This window comes from Heterodontus francisci, chromosome 16 (assembly GCF_036365525.1).
Source record: "Heterodontus francisci isolate sHetFra1 chromosome 16, sHetFra1.hap1, whole genome shotgun sequence".
Taxonomy (NCBI): Eukaryota; Metazoa; Chordata; class Chondrichthyes; order Heterodontiformes; family Heterodontidae; genus Heterodontus; species Heterodontus francisci.
Window position 1 is genome coordinate 67,437,854 of NC_090386.1, and position 21,117 is coordinate 67,458,970.

Below are 21,117 nucleotides of genomic sequence, written 5' to 3' on the forward strand. Positions count from 1 at the left end.
CCGGCATCTGGAGGGCCCACTGCTGTGCAGGGAGACCACCGGGTAAACCCTGGTTGTCTCCCAGTGGGTTGTGAGGGGGATGTTGCTGGTGGCCACGATTGGCTCTCCATGCCCACAGAAAAGCCCGGCGGCAGCAATGGCCACCCCCACAGTAACAGTGGTACACAAACACCCCATCACCCGCACCAGCCCTCCTCCCCACCCCAATCACCAGGACCTGGCTGCCAGGCCCTGGCTTCCCTCAGCCAAACAGACCTCTCTCTTCAAGGGCATCCCGCCATTCAGATGCCCTCTCTCTGGTGATGCAGACGTACCAATGGCCACCGCTAGTGGTGGCACTGCTGTGGATACTAAGCTGCCGGTCCTCTGATTGGGCTGGCAGCTCTTGGGGGTGGGCAGCTGAAGTGGAGTCGGCTCCAACTTTCAGCCCTGGCAACGAGACTTCCTCAGGGCTGTCAAAATTCAGCCCATTAATTCTGTTTCTCTCTCCAGATGCTGCCAGACCTGATGAGTATTTCCAGTACTTTCATTTTTCTTTTAGTTTATTTCTGTTTCAGCAATCGCGTTGCTGCATTGCTATTGCAGTCTTTCAAGTTCCACTGATATTAGGCTGACTGGCCGGGAATTACTCTGTCTATCCCTTTCTCCCTTTTCAAGCAACTTCCTCCTACGAACTACAGGCTGTCAGAAGCAGTTCAACATCACTACCGGACACGTTTTTGTTTAAAATTTCCCCAACCATAGCAGTATCCTACATTATGGACGTTGACTCATCTCTGTTTCGGAAAACTGAAAATAAATGTCTTCCAACTGATTTCTCGAGTTAACAAAATGCTTACAATAAAAACAGTTTAACAGTTTTAGATTTGGTAGATTGTAATCCCATCCTACTCAGGTTACAAATTTAAAACCCACCTATAAGTGCTATTTTGAACTGCTTACCCATTGTAAAGTTTGCCAGTTTTTTGGGCCAGCTACTAAATGGAGAACAGTCTACCAGCGTAAACTCTAGGTTGCCTTTAGCTGGGGGAGGGAGGGGGAAGGGGCATATCGGGAGAAAGGATAATAAATCAGAATTAATCCTGTCCACAGAAATGAATCGACTGCCATTGGCATCAGACTTTTAAGCTATCAAGTTGACCTGTTGGAAATTGCAATGTCACCAAAGTTTCCAACAATAGGAGAACACTCTCAGAAAAGATAACTCTTTTTTCCCCCAGTGCACTCAGCCACATTGCAAATTACAGCAATCTTGCAAATGTTACTACTCTGGCAAAGTTCCAAAATTCCAGACTCAGCCAAGACCAGGATTAAATCTCTGCAAGTGCAGAAAATTGCTCCCACATCCCTATGGAGGGCCCCAAGCATTGACAATTGTCAGAACTAACAAGCCTGTTTCATCATATCCTCCAAGCTCAAACAGGAAGCTTGGTAGGTCATGGGGGAGGGGAAGGGAGTGCATTTAAAAATGGGGAATAGAGCCACATGTCCATACACAATACAACACTACTGCAGCAGCAAGGTTAATTACAACAGATCTCTCCAATGCTGTAAGGCAATTAAAAGTCCTCCTTTAACAATATAAAAACCCAGTTTAAGCAGAGACCAGGTTTTTTTCTCATTCTACACTCAGTTCTATTCACGTATCAGGAGCTTTGTTTATATAACTGTTTTCTAAACCATTCTTTTTAAGATGAAATCCTTTGAAATAAGACCTTGATTTTACCTTTGTTTCAGCTGTTTATCACTGCATGTAGCAAAGAAATATAAACAGGCATATATACTGTCCAATTATTTAAAATTGAAATATACACAAGTCAATAAGTAATGCAACACTGCAGATTTGATTTTACAATTTTAAAAATTACAATTCAGATTCTTTACTTCAGTAAGTTTTGCTACACAAGTGAAAGTTTCTCTACTGCCAATACCTCCCCTCCCTCCCCCAGCTAAAACTTAAAAGCATTCGAACCACTTACAACCCTGCTGCTCCACTGACCCACCCTGTAAAAGGTAGCTCCCTCTCGCGGGGAAACAGCTTACTCCTGTTCCTATGTCTTCCCCTGCAAACCTGAAGATTCCAACACTGTTTGCTGCTAAGTTCTTTTTTGCAGTGGCTCCTGAGCTGAAATCTGCTACGCTGTTCACTCCACCATTCTGTCAGCTATCTATTTTGATCTTGCACTGGAATGGAGTTTTATTCCACTGCATCCTAATCTGATGTGTACTGCACCACTGGTTTCACTGACACACTTTCACTGTACTGGTAACTTGAACTGGATTTGCTCTTTGCCTTCCTCCAGGTGTGGGTTCCTGCTCCGGTTTTGCTGGGCTTTATCTACTCCCCTATTAGTCTCCTGGACCAAGCTCCATTCCTTGCACTTAGTTCCTTGTTCCAACTCTGCTCCTTGAGTAGGGCCCAGTTTCACATCTCATCTCCAACAGTGCAGCACCCCCTCAGTACTACACTCAAGTGTCAACCTTGATTATGTGCCCATGCCTCTGGAGTGGGCATAAATCTAACAGTTTTTAAGCTCAGAAGCGAGTGTATTAACACTGTGCCAAGAGAGATATCTTTTACTTCCTCCACTTCGACCCAAACTAAATGCATCTCTTCACACTCCCTTCCACCACAGCAGCATTGTCCAAAGTTTCAAGTCCCTTGTAAATGAGCCTAGCACTTCCCAATTCAATTCACGTGGTATTCATCAGCAAATCACATGATTGGGGTTGCTGTTGTGTGACGTTCTCCACTCCCAACAATGAGTCACCGACCACCCCCTCACCCCCCAACTCCGAGAATTAACCCTTTTAACCACATCACTGTGACCATGGATGAAATATTACCATAACGTCAGAGGATGCTTACACCTTTATGAACAAATACCTTTCATTCCAGATTTTGATCATGGATGAATCCATCGAGATTCTGGCACAGACTGAAACAAAGCCCATTAATACAGATTCCAACTCCTTACCAAAGTCTCTTCCACCACTTGGCCAGTCGAAACAATCAGCGGTAACATATCCTTTACCACCAAATCCCTTGGATTTGCCTTTTTTCCTCTAGTACCTTTTCCCTACAAGTATCTCACCCTAATTCATCCCTCCTACCTCTCATTGAAAATCCTTGGTCCTGTACTGCCCCAAAGGACCTCCAGCTTCTTCCCTGAGCATCAGTGATTTCGACCAACACTTTTAAAACCCTAAAACCCCTCTCCTCTGACTTCTCTGGTCCACGTAGCCTGACCGTTTACAAACTCTGCCAGATCCATCTATACTGCCACTCCATGCCTTATTTCTTGCGGCCTTGTCAGTCCTATGATCGCCAAGTTCACCTCTTATTTTCTCATCATCCCCTGTCTCGTCCACCCTACGATACTTACCATCTCACCATGGGGGAAAAGAGACTCTACTCAGCTCTCAATTTCATACTCAAACCCCTAACTCTCTCCTCTCTGGCCTTCCTCCCATCACAACACTTAAATGCCATTTTCCCCTTAAAAGTTACTTACCACCACCTAACCCATAATTTCCATAAGCAGCTTTGTTCCCTCAAATCAGAGGGCAATAAGCAGGAATACATGGTGCATATCTATCAACTACCTGATTTGAATTAACCATGTGAAGTAGTCGACTATAACTGTGTCACATCCTTCCACAACAGTCTGAAACTTCAGAATCATACTGGATGACACAGACGTGCCAAAATGCTTTTTCTCCATGACCAATTGCCTCTGGTCTCTTGCACCGCCCTCACTCCTAATAGTAACTGCTAAGAACTCACGGAATTCTACGCAACTAAATTTTCCTCGACTTCGCCTTTATCACCTCCACTACTCCATGAATACAGCAACTATCTTCCGGTTCCACTTGTTAAATAAAAAGCCTTCTTACTTCAATTTCTCCATAGGTGGACCAAAAATATTGCTTTCAAAAACTTAAGTGATATTCATTCACTTAGCTATTGAGAAGATACAAAAGGCACACTGCTGCAGTCCTAAGAAAATTACTGGCTAAGTTATATGGTTTTATGTATTAATGATTATACAGTAAATATTATACTGAAGAACTACACATGCAAAAACATTCAAGATGGTATGAAGCAATGGCAAAACATTTGCTGTAAGGCATTTGCATTTCATTACTGACAGGCTTAAAGACAAGAGACAAAATACAGCACCACACTTCTATATAGCTTTGGTGAAAGAATAAGGGGTGACTATGGTAGCTAAATTGATCTGATTAAATTCCCAAGGATGGAGCTAAGCGACGACATAATAGGCACTGAGAAATACTAGACAAGGCGGCTCATTAGAAAAGGATGAATGCACCAACTTTAAAATCAACCATCAAGGCTGAGCATCAAAGAAACTCATTCATCAGAATTAATATAGATAGATTCAGAGGGCCTGCTGTTTTAACAGGCATCTTAAAAGTCAACACATCTGGCGAACACACTTTCTGGTTTATCTCTCCAGCTAAAACCAGTTATTACTCCAACAAGAAGTGGCAGTCTATCGAACCTCTGCACCAACCATCTCGTGGAAACTTTTCCACTAAAAACAGCAATTAAGCTTTCCTGCATAATCTACATAAAGAATTTTAAAACCAGGTCCTTCAGACCCTTTATAACAGACTATACCCAATTTACTAAACTGTGGAAACATTTTTTAAAAAATACATGGTTTACCTTTAGGCAAGTACTCAAAAATAATAGGATTATCATCTCCTGGTTGGTCAGACAAGAAGTTATGCTTGCTCAGAAGTGCAGCTCTCAAGTTGGCCACTGTAGATGCCTGCTGTTCTTCTTTCACGGAGGCAACAAACTGAGAAAGATAATTTGATTCTACACCGGCTAGCGGCTCCTCCGGATTCTGACAGAAATCAGGTCTGTCGCCCCGACTATCTGAACTGCTTGGCTCAGTGACATCTGCACCTAAGGAAACACAAGCAGGTTAGTAAGCTATGCGAGTTCTTTATAAATGCATAAATCCAACTAGCCGATTTAAATGAATCTTGATGTCAAATATATAAATACTGTTCAAGCTAACTGTTCAAAATTATGAGCATTTAAAGGATTGTATGAGTGGGTAAGTTTGCTTATTTGCTGCATCTCTGAAGCACTTTCAGACAACTTCTAAATGAATGGCTACATAAAAGGCAACAATTACCCATTTCCGGGAGTCCGGTAAGCAAGTTACAGTATTGGTGCTAAGGACTGCTGCTGATTTAAAATACTACTGTTTGAGCCTCTAATCAACTTTCTGCAGTAGCAATATGCAATTAATTGATACTAGCCAGGACCCTCTGCTGTTTTTTGAAATAGTGTCATTAGATCCTTTACTTTCTTGAGGGGACAGTGCCTTGGTTTAACATTGCATCCAAAAGACAGCACCTCAAGACAGTTGAGCACTCCCTCAGTACTGTATTTAAGCAAATATTTCACAACACTCAAACATTTATTCCGGTCAGAAGGAAGGACTCGAAGAGAACAATGAACCACCCGTGGATAACAAAAGGAAGTTGAGCAGAGTATCAAATCAAAAACAAAGACATACAATGCGGCAAAAACGAGTGGTAGGCCAGAGGATTGGGAATTTATTTTAGAAACCAGCAGCGGCGGACGACGAAAAAAATAAAGAGGGAGAAAATTGATGAGAGTAAATTGGCAAGAAATATAAAAACTAACAGTAAGAGCTTCTATGGGTATATTAAAAGTAAGAGAGTAGCTAAATAAGTGTGGGACCCTTAGAGGATGAGACTGGGGAATTAACAACAAGCAACAGGGAAATGGCAGATAATTTAAACCAATATTTTCCATTGGTCTTCATGGTGGAGGACACTATAAACATCCTGACAATATTAGATGAGCAAGGTGTAAATGGGAGGGAGGAACTTGTAACAACCTCTAACATGAGGGAAAAGGTGCTGGACAAACTGATGGGACTAAAGGCAGACAAGTCGCCAGGACCTGATGGCTTGCATCAAAGGGTTTAAAAGAAGTAACTGCAGAGATAGTGGAGGCATTGGTCATAATATACCAAACCTCACTGGATTCCAGTAGGGTACCAGCGGATTGAAAAACCGCTAACGTGACACCTCTATTCAAGAAAGGAGGGACAGAAAGCAGGAACCTGCAGACCAATTAGCTTAACATCCATCATTGGGAAAATGCTAGAAGGAAGAAATAGCAGAGTCAAAATGATTTAATGAAAGGGAAATCATGTTTGACAAATTTGTTAAGAGTTCTTTGAGAATATAACAAGCAGAGTGGATAAAGGGGAACTGGGAGATGTAGTGTATTTGGATTTTCAGAAGGCGTTTGATAAAGTGCCACATAAAAGGTTATTAATCAAAATAAGAGCTCAGGGTATTGGAGGTAATGTGTTGGCATGGATTGAAGATTGGCTCACACACAGAATGCAGAGAGCCGGGATCAACGGGTCTTTTTCAGGTTGGAAAGCCGTAACTAGTGGGGTGCCACAAGGATCGGTCCTCGGGCCTCAACTATTCACTATCTATATTAATGACTTAGAGGAAGGGACAGAATGTAGCGTATCCAAATTTGCTGATGATACAAAAATAGGTGGGAAGGCATGTTGTGATGAGGACACAAAGAATCTGCAAAGCGATATAAATAGGTTAAGTGAGTGGGCAAAAACTTGGCAGATGGTGTTCAATGGGGGAAAGTGTGAGGTCAGCCACTTTGGTAAGAATAAAAAGGCATATTATTCAGATGGAGAAAGAGCACAAAATGCTGCAGTGCAGAGGGATCTGGGTGTTCTTGTACATGTGAAACAAAAGGTTAGCATGCAGGTGCATCAAGTAATTAGGAAGGCAAATTGAATTTTGGCCTTCATTGCTAGGGGGTTGGAGTTTAAAAATAGGGAAGTCTTGTTACAACTGTACAGGGTGTTGGGGAGGCCACACCTTGAGTACTGCGTACAGTTTTGATCCCTGTATTTAAGGAAGGATATACTAGCATTGGAGGCAGTTCAGAAAAGGTTCACTGGGCTGATTCCTGGGATGAAGGGGTTGTCTTATCAAGAACGGCTAAACAGATTAGACCTTTATTCATTGGAGTTTAGAAGACTAAGAGGTGATCTTATATAAACATACAAGATTTTAAGGGGGCTTGACAGGGGAGATGTTAAGATGTTTCCACTGGCGGGGGAATCTCGAACTAGGAGACATAGTTACAGAATAAGGGGGCACACATTTAAAACTGAGATGCAAAGGAATTTCTTCTCAGAAGGTGGTGAATCTCTGGAATTCTCTGCCTCAGATTTGTGGAGGCTGGGTGACTAAATGTATTTAAGGAGGAGGTAGATAGATTTTTGAAATCTTGGAGAGATGAGGGTTAGGCGGAGCAGGCCCTAAAGACGAGTTGAGGCCTGGGACAGATCAGCCCATGATCTTATTTAATGGTTCGGCAAGCTTGAGGGGCTGAATGGCCTACTCCTGCTCCTATTTCTTATGTTCTTATGTATTGGAGTGTCAGCCTAGATTATGTATTCATATCTCTGGAGTGGGACATGAACCCACAAACTTCTGATTGAAACGACAGAGTGTTGCCACCAAACCACAGTTGACGCCATTAAAAAGCTCAATACTTAGCAAAAGGAACAAATTTAAGATGGTTCAGCATACGACAGATACTGGGTATTCTTAAACATTTGATAATACATCTCAGCCACATTTTTGTAAACGAATGCTAAATATCACTCATTTCGATGCTCATTTTAAAGAAATAGGTTTAACACCGCAGATTGCAAGAATACACTTGTTCCTTTAAAAAAATGGTCTTGGGATGTGGGCATATTTGCCGACATTACAACTATACTTCAAAAGGAATTCATCAGTTTTGATATACATTTGGATATGAGGAGCAGAAGTTACATAGGAACATAGGATCAGGAGTAGGCCATTCAAACTGTCGAACCTGCTCCGCCATTCAATTAGATCATGGCTAATCATCTACCTCAATGCCACTTTTGCACGCTATCCCCATATCCCTTGATGTCATTAGTATCCAGATATCAATCGATTTCAGTCTTGTGATTATTGAGCTACCACAGCCCTCTGGGGTAGAGAATGCCCAAGATTCACCAAGAAATTCTTCCTCGTCTCAGTCTTAAATGGCCGACCCCTTTTGCTGAGACTATGTCGCCTGGTTCTAGACAGCAACCCCTCCCCCCACCCCGCCCTGCCGCCAGGGGAAAAATCCTATCTACATCCATCTTGTCACGCCCTTTAAGAATTTCATAAGCTTCAATGAGATCACCTCTCATTCTTCGAAACTCTAGAGAATACAGGCCCAGTTGCCTCAATTCCTCCCAAGACAAAACCGCCACCCCAGGGATTAGTCTGGTGATCCTCTATTGCACTCCTATGGCAATTATATCCTTCTTTAGATGAGGAAACCAAAACTGTACACAATACTCCAAATGCGGTCCCACCAAGTTGTATACAATTGCAGCATCAGGACTTCTTCACTTCTGTACTCAAAATCCTTTGCGATGAAGGCCAACGTATCACTTGCCTTCCTAATTGCTTGCTGCACCTGCATGCTAGCTTTGTGACTCATGAACAAGGACAGCCAGGTCTCTTTGCACATCAACACTTCTCAACCTCTTACCTTTGCTTTTTTCTACCGAAGTGGATCATTTCTCACTTATTCACATTAAATTCCATCTTCTTACCCATTCAGAGCCTGTCCAAGTCCCCTTAAAGCCTCCTTGCATCCTCCTCACAACTTATATTCCCACCTAGTTTTGTGTCATCAGCAAATTTGGAAATATTACAGTTGGTCCCCACATCCAAATCATTTATATAGATTGTTAACAGCTGTGGCCCCAGCACTGATCCTTGCGGTACCCTACTAGTAACAGCCTGCCATCCTGAGAATGACCCATTTGTTCATACTCTGCTTTCTGTTAACCAATTTTCAATCTATACCAGTACATTACCCCCAATCCCATGTGCTCTAAATTTGTTTACTCAATTCCTGTGTGTGGCCTTAACAAAAGCCTTCTGAAAATCCAAATACACACATCCACTGATACTCCTTTATCCGTGCTATAAGTGACATCCTCAAAAATCTCCAACATGTTTGTCAAACATGATTTCCCTTTCATAAATCCATGTTGACTCTGCCCAGACATATAATTATTTTCTCAATGTCTAGTTATCACATCCTTTATAATAGATTCTCACATTTTTTCTACTACTGCATCAAATTAACAGTTCTCAGTTTTTTCTCTCGCTCCTGTCTTATATAGTGTGGTTACATTTGCTACTTTCCAGTCTGTTATCTTTCAAAATTCTACAGATTCTGCAATCAGTGCATCCACCTCCTTCAACATATTGGGATGTAGCTCATCTGGTCCAGGGGATTTATCAACCTTACAGCAGCATTACTGCAAGTGCAGGTTCCGTCTTCAAACATGAGCATTCGTTGCTTCAGCAACTGCGCAAAAATATTTAAATTCACTGATTATGAACAAGTCTTTGGTCTGTGCTTGCCAGTTAAAGCTAAACTAAAGTTAATAATTAAGAAACCCTACTTTCTTCCAGTAGTGAGCTACAGTTTAAAACATGTATAATTTTACTAATCATGTCATTCAGTCATGGATGGTAAACTAAAATTAACTGCAGTTTGATACAAGGATTTGTGAAGTTGAGTTTAACCTCATTAAAACTAAGAAAATCACAAAAACTGGTTACTAGAGTGCGTCAAGTAAGGTATATTGGTAATATCACTGAAAACTTTTCCACAAATTTCTCTGAACCTTTGTTTTATCAGAATGTTAATATCCCATTTTAATCAACTACCAAATCATGTAGCACAAAAAATTGGCTGCACATGAGGAACTATTAAATGGTAACCTAGACATTAAATAAGTTTTGCATTTGCACATTTGTAGATAACTAAACATTTGAATTACAATGTTCAGCACTAAATCAGCCAACACGTGGAGCCTAAACACAAAATATGACTGGAATTTGTGGGACATCTGCGCATTTACTGTGTACGCCATTATGACACAGATTTGAGTAAATTGCGAGGTGGCTGTCTCGATCCACAACTTTGACTGTATCACAATTTCTTGGAACCCTCTGAATTGTGACCTTTGCCGTAACAGTGAAAGAAATCTATTACCATAAAAGTTCTGCTCCACCCATACTGTACCCAGCCCCATCCCAATAAAATTAACTTCTCTATTCAATTTGCTGCAGTAATACTGCATTGAAGGATCAGGTTGCACGTCAGTCTAACCTGAAGCATTGGATGTTCCAGCAAATTCTGTGCGATCATAATCCCAATCTTCGGTACCCCCCACCACTTAAGTCAATATTCAAGTTAGAAACTGTCAAACTCAATTTTACTGTGCATTTACATTACCAAAAGATCAGACCTTCATGTGCAATTCAAACAGTCCCAACCGGAAGAATGCTTTGCATGTGCCTAAAGTTCACTTCCAGTCAGTTAGCCTTTAAATCTTTTGAGCATGGGCAATAAGGGGACCAAAGCATGTTTAAACAAACAAGTGATTCCTCAGAACACATTTTAAACCTGATTAAACACCTCAATGGAATCATACTTCATAGTGCAAAACAGGTCTCAAGGCTAACCTCAGGAAAATCATTTCACAACAATGTTGATGGTGCAACATAACACATCCTCATAAATCCCCCAAAAAACTGCAAGAACAGTTTTCTTAAGGTTTCAATGGAGTAAAAATGATGTGTGCAAAAGTTAGAGATGTCAGAACAATATTGAATGCATGAAAGAAAATTGACTTTTCTTGTCCAATTTTTTTGATGCTTTCTTTTCACCCTCTGTTCTTGGGTTCTTTGAGGTGCCTACTCACCCAAACCTAAATGCAAAGCAATCTTTTATCTTCAATTTCATTCTAAGTACGAAGGCAATGCGGTACACTTGCTATGGACAACCCATCAATATACAATCCAGAAAGTAAAATGTGCAGACAACACTCAGTGGTGGTTAAGGCAAGCGACTCAAATCTAAAAAAGATTCAAAGTGGGGAAGATAACTATGAAGAGATAAAATTTATAAAACACAATTAAGTATTCCTTTTGGGATGGAGGTAAAACAAAACCTCAGATGGCTGACTTCCGAGGACTGATTGCCAACAAAAAGCAATTACTTGTCTTTGCAGGAGGACTTGAGACATTCAAGAAAATTTTGGAAGCATAATTTGTTGCACAGGGGCACAATCGCACTTGTAACCCAGGATCCCAAGTCCAAGAAACCAGTTACTCCCCAAGGCTGCAGCTTTGTATCCTGCAGTTATCGTTCTGCGATAGAATGGCATCGCTGGCGAGAACCTAATTTGAAAGCCCACTCATTTAATGACAGGTATTGATTGTACTTGTGTCAATCTCAGATTTCATTTGCACAGGCAAGTGTTTGCACTCAAGTGGAACCCATTCGTCCATGTTGAGTTTTGCACATTTTTGCATGAATCATTGGCAAGACAAATGGAGAAACAATGGGTATACAAGGAGCTCGAAATTCCAAATGGTTGAAACTCAGCAATATGAACGTGAGAAAACCTCCATCAACTCTGGTGTTGAAGGACTGCAAATCCATTGACCATTCCAATCACTGAACTGGGTATGAAGTTGACAAAGTTTCTGACGTCCAAATAGTGGTCTTCCTACAGATTTCAAAGCCCTGTAACATTTACACTGTGTTGTCACAGTGGTAGAAACAGTTGCATCAAATTTGGAAGTCAATGGTCAAATTATTGAGGAAATAAGCATCAGTTTTATGCTATGATAAAAAAGACAAATCAAGAGTAGTCAACATAAACAAGTTACTTCCTTTCTGGCATCAAGGACCATAAGCTTCTATGCCTCTCCTGAACATGCTTCACCTTCACTTTCTTCTGACCTTTTCCTTCCTCACCCTTTTTCATGTTTTTTCACTATCTCCCCTGACCATCCCCTATGAACTCAAATGGTCAATTCTCAGCAAACGTCTCAGCTTCATTCCTAACAGCTCTCCTTCAGTGAATTTCATAATGCCGAGCTCCTCTTCTGCCACCTTCGCCTCCATGTTACATTTGCCAGGAGGCTTCCCCACACAGCAGACCCTTCATCCAGCCTTCAGAATTCTCCTTTTACCTGAATCCCTCTGGCCTCTTACCCAGTCTTGATTATTTTCATTGAGAGCTGCCGGCATCACATTGGCCATCTCAATTTCTCTTCTCCTTTTACTCAGTCTAATTTTTCTCCCTCTCAATTTGCAGCATTCCGTTGTCTTGGGTCCAGCCTTCACATCATTAACCCAGTTAACAAGGGAGGTGCTGCTGCCTTTGCGTGGATGTTTAATTTCATTGCTCCATTCTGTAGGACTTTTATTTTTCCTGGTTAGTCTTCTGAAACTTCCACATCTCACTTGGCACCTTAACCTGAATTAAATTCTGCCAAGGGGTTCATGAAGATGAAAACTCTCATTTTTATTTGCTATTTATGGAAACTCAAAACCAGGAAACATATTCAAAAATGAGAACTAATTAGGCAATACAGGTAGAATTTCTCAGAAAATGACTAATGAACAAAGGGAAGAAATTACCAGTACAGACACTGACGTTAAAGATATTAAAGTGAAATCTATTTGGAAAAGAAGGAATGCAAGTTGCATGGTTGAAAGGTCTGCAGCTATCTGAAATATCTTGCTACATAACTTCTCAATCAATATCATCTGCCAGCTGCTACATAAATCTGAACTCAAGGTTTCACCACTTCAAAGCTTTATAAGTCTACTCAAATACAAGTTCTGAGATCAGAATTGCTCAAGAAAGCAGCATCAGGCAGAGAAAAGACACTTTCCATGAGGGAAAAAAAAGTCAGCTCACTCGTATTGTTCTTTGTGTGCTTCCTAATGGCAAGTTCAAGAGTAACAGAACCTATTAACAGACGGCTTCCTGTTCACTGAAAAGGCAAAATAAGGATGGATGACATGTGAACATTAAAAAGTCAATTGTGTGCGTGTGTATGACGCAGTGGGGGCGGGGGGGGGGGGGGGGGGGGGAGGGAGAGAAATAATCCTGCCTTTAAAATACTTGCTGAACTAAAACAGTTATATTTACAGCTCCCCTTAGAAGGGCTAGGACACCAGTTTTCCAAACAAAACTGAAGCCATCAGAAAGTGACTTTTGTTTAGCTGAAAACTGAAAAGAAATTCAATTGAGTTTCAGAAATAATTATAAATTGAAATCTCTCATTTATTTTACTTGAAAAAGGGTTGTTTGCATTTATGTAACTGCTGTGCTATATATTTAAATATATTTCTATCCACTGACACAACTAATCATAAATCAATAAAGACAAATTCCATTTCCGACTCACGACCTTCCTGAAGAAAGCATGTGTGTTATTTCATTAATTTCTACACCATCAGTGTACCAACATACTGCTAAACCTAAAGTCAATACTAACTTGCTACAAATATAAAACATATTATTTAATGTTAAAGAATGGGAGTTGGTTGGTTTATGAAGAGCACTGGGGTTAACATAAAATGGCCAATGTCACAAAATTACAGGAAAGGAATGAATGGCACAAAACAAGTGGCTGTTTTTTTAAAAAAGGTTATAGAATCTCTCAGTTGGGATTTGTGTCCTTCGAGTTACAAAAACAGGAAGCACAACTTCTAAGTAGCACTGGAAATGCACAGGAGAACCGAAGGGCATGGGCTTGGATGTCGAGCGAAGAAACCAACGAAGCTTGGCAAGGGACAGGGCAAAGGCTGAAGACAGAACATGGGCAATGTAATTCTGGACAAATAGAGAGGTGCTTGCAAAGCCAGCAAGGAGGACATCAGAGAAACTGAGTCCAGAAGTAACAAAAATGTGGATATGGGTTTCAAAGGCAATGGAGGCCAGGCAAGGTTGGAAAGCAGTGAGGCTGCAACTGCATCTCGCATAAAAAGTTCACTAAAAAGCTATATCCACCATCCCAATTGATGTTCGACAATCTTACTGTATATCGCTGAAGTTACTAATGGGAGTGATGCGAAACTTAGCATGCAACTCAAGTCTATCAAATAAACCTTGGTGGACGTCACAAAGAGCTACAGTAATTATGGTAAAGTAATGTCTCAAAGGGCTGTATTTCACAACAAATATTCTGCAAAATTACGTACTTCGCGTTATTGTTTTGACAACACATGAAATTCGAAACCTATAAATTAGATGGATTATACATTTCCAAACCAACCAACATAAACCAAATAAGATTCTAAGCACTTATTAAAATTGAATTTAATGAGGAGCACTCCTGACCAGCTGGTCTGAGATTGGATAATTTTCAGTATGTATTGAAAACCTGACGCCTCAATATTAGAGGTAGTCTTAAAGATTACACCTTCAGAGTTTCGTAAAATTGCTACAGGAATGAATTTTAGTGGATGTTTTGACACTTAAATCCAAACAAAATAACTTTACTAGCCTTGAGCAATACAAGATTTTTCAGCAATTCACAACATTGAAAGATTTCAATTTTTTTTGCCACAAAGGTTAAAAATCCTTGGGGTGAAATATCTGATGCTCAAAAAACATTTATTTAATTGAACACCCCCACATACAGATGATCACTTTCAAGCTTCATTTTAACTCTGGGTACTTAGTTGACTTGGATACATGTTTCCGATCCTGATAAAACATCAATTTTCCTAACTGTTGGGATAAATGTGCTGATTCTACTCGTGCGGTTAAGGCATGGCTTGAGGAAACGATAGCAAATATCTTGATTGTTAAGCAGTAATTCTGACAAGAACAAATATCGCTCAAGATTTTCTTTCATGATAGCAGCCAAAAGCTTTGTAATTTTTTTTGTGGGATGTGGACGTCGCTGGCTAGGCCAGTATTTATTGCCAATCCCTAATTGCCCTTGAACTGAGTGGCTTGCTGCGCCATTTCGGAGCAGTGAAGAGTCAACCGCATTGCTGTGGGTCTGGAGTCACCTGTAGGCCAAACCAGGTAAGGATGCAGACTTCCTTCCCTAAAAGTGAACCAGATAGGTTTTTATAACAATCGACAATGGTTTCATGGCCACCAGTAGACCAGCTTTTTAATTCCAGATTTTATTAATGCAATTCAAATTTCACCATCTGCCATGATGGGATTCGAACCCATGTACCCAGAGCATTAGCCTGGGCTCTGGATGACTAGTCCAGTGACATTACCACTATGCCACGCCTCCCCTGCACACCATCTACTTAAAACATATATGTATTCATTCACATGATGTGGGCGTCACTTGCCAGCAATTATTGTTCATCTCTAGCTGTCCTTGAAAATTTGATGGCTGATCCAGTTAAGTTTCTGGTCAATGATGACCCCCTGAAGTTGATAGGGGGGCATCCGCTGATGGCAATAGCGTTGAACGTCATCGAGAGGTGGTTAGATTCTCTCGTGTTGGAGATGGTCATTACCTAGCACTTGTTTGATGCAAATGTTACTTGCCACTTGTCAGCCCAAGCCTGGATGTAGTCCCGGTCTTGCTGCATGCAGGAATGGACTGCTTCAATGTCTGAGAAAATTCGAACTGAACACTGCTCAGTGAACATCTCTACTTCTGACCTTATGTTGGAGGGAAAGTTATTGGTGTAACAGCTGAAGATGGTTGGGCCGAGGTCACTGCCCTGAGGAACTACTGCAGTGATTGGCCTCCAACAACCACAGCCACCTTGGGCTCGATATGACTCCAACAGGTGGAGAATTTTTCCTGGATTCCCATTGACTTCAATTCTGCAAGGGCTCCTTGGTTCCACACTCAGTCAAATGTAGCCTTGATGTCGAAGACAGTCACTCTCACCTCACCCCTGGAATTCAGCTCTTTCATTCATGTTTGGACCAAGGCTGTAATGAGGTTTGGAGCCAAGTGGGCCTGGCAGAACATGAACAGAGCAAGTCATTGCTAAGTGCCACATGATGATAATGTCGGTGATGGACTTGATGGGCCGAATGGCCTCATTCTATGCCGTAAATGATTCTGACACTTTCCATCACTTTGCTGATGATTGCAATTAGGCTGATGGAGTGCTAATTGGCTGGATTGGATCAATCCTGCTTTTTGTGGGAAGGACATAGCTGAAAAATTTTCAACTTTGTCAGGTGTATGCCAGTGTTACAGCTGTATTGAAACAAAGTAGCTAAACATATGGCTAGTTCTTGAGCACAAGTCTCCAGCACAACAGCTGGGATGCTATTGGGGCCCACAGCCTTGACTGTATCCAGTGTGCTTAGCTATTTCTTGATTCCATGTGGGTGTACATCAAATTGGCTGAAGACTGGCATCTGTGATAGTGGGGATCTCAGAAGGAAGCTGAGATCAATCACTCAGCAATGCTGGCTGAAGATGGTTGCAAACACTTGAGCCTTGTCTTTTGCAGTCATTTGCTGTTTCTTTTCAATGTCAGAGACCATGCTGGGGTTGCTCTGAAACATCCTGCGTTCTATTCATGTCCTCCTAAGTATTCCCTGCTGTTCTCCCCTTAGTCCAGATAACTAGGCAAATCCAGTGGCTGACCTGACAAAAGCCCTTATTTCACAGAACTTTCCAGCTTATGACATTTCCTCAATTACATTGCAAATTTGAACAAGTTCATCCTGAGGTGACTAACCGCAGTGGCAAACTAGATGTTTTTTTGCCATCAGCTGCACTCCTATCAGTGATATGACCTACCCTGTCCCTGCACCAAAGACAGAACTGACACCGGAACAATGACCTCCTTGCGCACTGGGCTAATTCAATGCACCAGCATTCTGCTATATGATGTAAAAATGGCATCATGATAAGCATGTTAATGTACAGAACAAGTTCAGCAACAAATTAGTCACTGATGAGAAATTAGGCCTCATTATTCTAGATCTTAATTGAGTTAATTGTTGCCAATTCTTGAGTTAAGTGGGCTTCACACGAGGAGCTAATTCTTAAAATTATCTTCAAAATTTTGCAGGACCTTATAACTACGCGCAAGTCAAAACCAAATCTGTGCATGCAAAGATGAAACTGTGTAGTTTCACCCGGCTTCTAACCAGCCTACAGAAGATTTCAAAATATAACTACAGAGCAGTTAGCCATCAGTCTTGTACCAGCTGAACTAGTGAGTGGGCAAAAACCTGGCAGATGGAGTATAATGTGGGAAAATGTGAAGTTGTTCACTTTGGCAGGAAGAATAAAAAAAGCAAAGTGTTGCTTAAATGGGGAATAATTGCAGAATTCTGAGGTGCAGATGGATCTCGGTGTTCTAGTGCATGAGTCACAAAAGGTTAGCATGTAGGTACAGCAAGTAATAAAGAAGGCTAATGGAATGCTTTCCTTTATTATGAGAGGAACTGAAAATAAAAGTAAGGATGTTATGCTTCAGTTATACAGGGCATTGGTGAGACCACATCTCTAATATTGCGTGCAGTTTGGTTCTCCTTATTTAAGAAAGGATGTGAATGCGTTGAAGGCAGTTCAGAGGAGGTTTACTGGATTGAAACCTGGAATGAACGGGTTGTCTTATGAGGACAGGTTGGACAGACTGGGCTTGTTTTCACTGGAGTTTAGAAGAGTGAGGGGAGACTTGATTGAAGTACATAATCGATTGAAGTCTTGACAAGGTGAATGTGGAGGGGATGTTTCCTCTTGTGGTTGAGTCCAGAACTTGGGGGGCACTGTTTGAAAATTAGGGGTTGGCCTTTTCAGACAGAAATTAGGAGAAATTTTTTCTCTCAGGGTTGTGCGACTTCGGAAATCTCTGCCTCAGAACGTAGTGGAGGCGGGGTCATTGAACATTTTTAAGGTGGAGGTAGATTGATTCCCTTGCCCCACAAGAATCTAAGATGGCAGTGTGGAATTCAAGACAGAAACAGATCAGCCATGATCTTATTAAATGGAGGAGCAGGCTCGATGGGCTGAATGGCCTCCTTCTGCTCCTAATTCGTATGGTTGTGTGGTAAGATACATGAAATATGAAAATGCAAACTGCTTAAATAGAAAATGGAATATAATTCCATTCCCAGGATGCAACGGCAGTGAAATTACCCCTTATACTGAAAACAGCAGCCTAACTTTTTTTTTTCTTGGCTGTGCCATGTGCTTTCCTGCTCTAACTTCTATTTTTCTCCATTCCTTGTTTTGTGTCTTTGCTTTCTTAGATTTTATCCTTGCAAGTATTTATAAGTAATAAGCACATGGAGAGCAAAGCAGGCAAAATCCAGAGAGAACACAGTTGGGAAAATGGACAAACACAGTGATGATGGTAAGATGAACAGTAACTCGAACAGGAACAAAAGTTGAAAATTTCTTTTCCGCAAGGGGTATAACTGCACTGGATGCTTGGTAAACCAACAATTCTTCCCGCGTGAAAATGGTGCACAGAATTCTGAGAATCACACAGGTGTGCAGCACAGTGTTTGATTTCAACAGGAAACTATTGATAAAAATCAGATAAAATCTACATACTTCATTTATTTTGAGATACAGCACTGAAACAGGCCCTTCGGCCCACCGAGTCTGTGCTGACCAAGAACCACTCATTTACACTAACCCTACAGTAATCTCATACCACCTACCTACACTAGGGGCAATTTACAATGGCCAATTTTACCTATCACCTGCAAGTCTTTGGCGGTGGGAGGAAACCGGAGCACCCGGCGAAAACCCACACGGTCACAGGGAGAACTTGCAAACTCTGCACAGGCAGTACCCAGAATTGAACCTGGAGGTGTGAGGCTGCGGTGCTAACCACTGCGCCGCCCTAATACAATAAACAATGATTATAACTTAGTACAAAACATGGAAAGAAAAAGAAAAATTCTGCAGATGCTGGAACTCTAGAATAAAAACTGAAAATCATGGAAATACTCAACAGGTCTGGCATCTGTGAAGAAAGAAAAAGCTAACGTTTAAAGTCGCTAACCTTTCATCAGAACTGGGAAAAGTTACAAATATACTAGGTTTTAAGCAAGTGAAAGGGGCAAGGTGGGAAAAAGAACAAAAGGGAAGGTCTGTGATAGGCTGTAAAACAGCAAAGATCAAGTGACAAAAAAGAGCTGTTGGTGCAAGGGCAAAGGGAGTGGTAATGGGACAAGTAAAGAAACAAAAAGGTGTGTCGAGAGAAGGTGTGAATGACAAAATGAACAGCTGCCTTCCGAAAGCAAAACAAAAGAGAAACAAGGGGGAAAAGACAAAGAAAAAGGAAACAAAATGGGGCAGAGTTATGATCTAAAATTGTTCAACAACATGAGCCCAGAACTCTGTAAAATACCCAATCGAAAGTGGAGATGCTGTTACTTGAGCTTCACTGGGATATTGTAGGAGGTTAAGAACAGAAAGATCAGTGGGAATAAGGTGGAGAATTAAAAATGACAGATGACTGGAAGCTCAGGGTCACATCTGCAGATTAACGGAAGCGTTCCACGAAGCTGTCACCCAATCTGCACTGGTCTTCCCAATGCAGAGAGGACCACATCATGAGCTGCGAATACAGCACACTAAATTGCAAGTACAAGTAAATCGCTGTTTGACTTGGAAGGAGTGTTTGGGGCCTTGGACAGTGAGAAGGGAGCAAGTAAAAAGGACAGGTGCTGCATCTCCTGCGCTTTCATGTAAAGATGCCTTAGGAAGGGGAGGGATGTCTGAGCAGTGGACCAGGGTATCACAGAGGGAACTGTCCCTTCAGAATGCTTAAAGAGGAGGGGAGGGGAAGATGTGTTTCGTGAAGGCATCACTCTGGAGGTGGTGGAAATGAGGAAGGGTGATCTGTGGCGGAAGGTTGAGGACAAGAGGAACTTTATTCTGGTTCTGGGTAAGAGGCAAAGGAACAGACAGGGTTAAGGGCCCGGTCAACCATGGTGTGGGACGGTGGGGGGGGGGGGGGTGGACTCCTTGTTTGAGGCAACAGGAGGACATATCAGAAGCGCTAGCACGGAAGATTGCATCATCAGAACAGGCGCGACTGAGACAAAGAAACTGGGAAAATGGAATGAAGCCATTACAGGAAATGGGCGAGAGGGAGTGCAGTCGAGGTAGCTATGGGAATCAGTGGGCTTATCATGAATATTGGTTAACAGCCTATCCCCAGAAATGGAGAGAGAGAAGTCAAGGAAGGGAAGGAAAAAGAGTGTGAAATGGACCACGTGTAGGCGAGAGAAAAGATGGAAATCGGAAGCAAAGTTAATGAAATTTTCCAGTTCAGGGCAAGAGCAGGAAACTGCACCAATACAGTCATCAATGTACCAGTAAAAGAGGTGAGGGGGGAGCCTGAGCAGTACTGAAACAAAGGATGTTCCACAAATCCCACAAAAAGGCAAGCACAACTGGAACCCATGCAGGTACCCAATGCAATACCTTTTATTTGCAGGAAGTGAATGGAGTTGAAGATGAAGCTGTTCAGCCAGGTGGGAAGAAAATGGACAGGTGGGGGAAGGAGGTAGGAGTAAGTAGGAGGAAGTTTGATAATGTTAGAATTGGACCTGAGAGAACAGAGTGGTGCAAGTTCAAAGGGAGACAGTTTAAAGGTGAGTGAGGGCAACAGAGCAATTGAGATGGCCGATGCCATGACATGCTAAAATTTCACCCTTCATGTTTCAGATGCACCACAATTACATACATCTCCTAGATTTCAGAGTTCCTTGAACTGCTGTTCTTGCCACATCCCGAGATCCACACTCAATGGCATTCTCCAACAGTACTGACTCACTCTATATCAAAGCTGTCCTGGCCCGCAGTTACATATCATCCTTTGTCTCAACTGGCAATTCAACAAAAAAAAAAAATGTTTTCTTCCTTTCAGGTGTGAAGGATTGCAAGCTTCAACAACTCATGAATACCCTACACCCTTCCAGATCCTCCTTCTCCTTCGCCTCACTCTGATGCCACAATTTTAAAACATAACCTCTACACCGACTTTGTTCCCTTCCTCCTTGCTGTTTTTATTCCCACCTGGTTTCTCTCTTTTTCCTTTTGTTTTGCTTTCGGAGGGCAGCTGTTCATGATTCGACCATTTACACCTCCTCTTGACACTTTTTTTTTCAAAACTTGTCCCATTACTACTCCGCTTGGCCTTGCACCATCAACTCGTCAATTAAT

General features: G+C 41.7%; 1 protein-coding gene across 5 annotated transcripts in view; it reads right to left on the bottom strand.

Annotated features, from left to right (window-relative positions):
- LOC137378171 (zinc finger and BTB domain-containing protein 46-like) overlaps nucleotides 1-21,117 on the bottom strand; it is an 89,343-nt gene that overhangs the window by 30,641 nt on the left and 37,585 nt on the right. For all 5 annotated transcript variants that reach the window (XM_068048319.1, XM_068048318.1, XM_068048317.1 and 2 more), the window contains one exon: nucleotides 4,694-4,939. In XM_068048319.1, coding sequence (XP_067904420.1) covers nucleotides 4,694-4,939 — 246 coding nt within the window. The remainder of the gene's footprint in view (nucleotides 1-4,693; nucleotides 4,940-21,117) is intronic.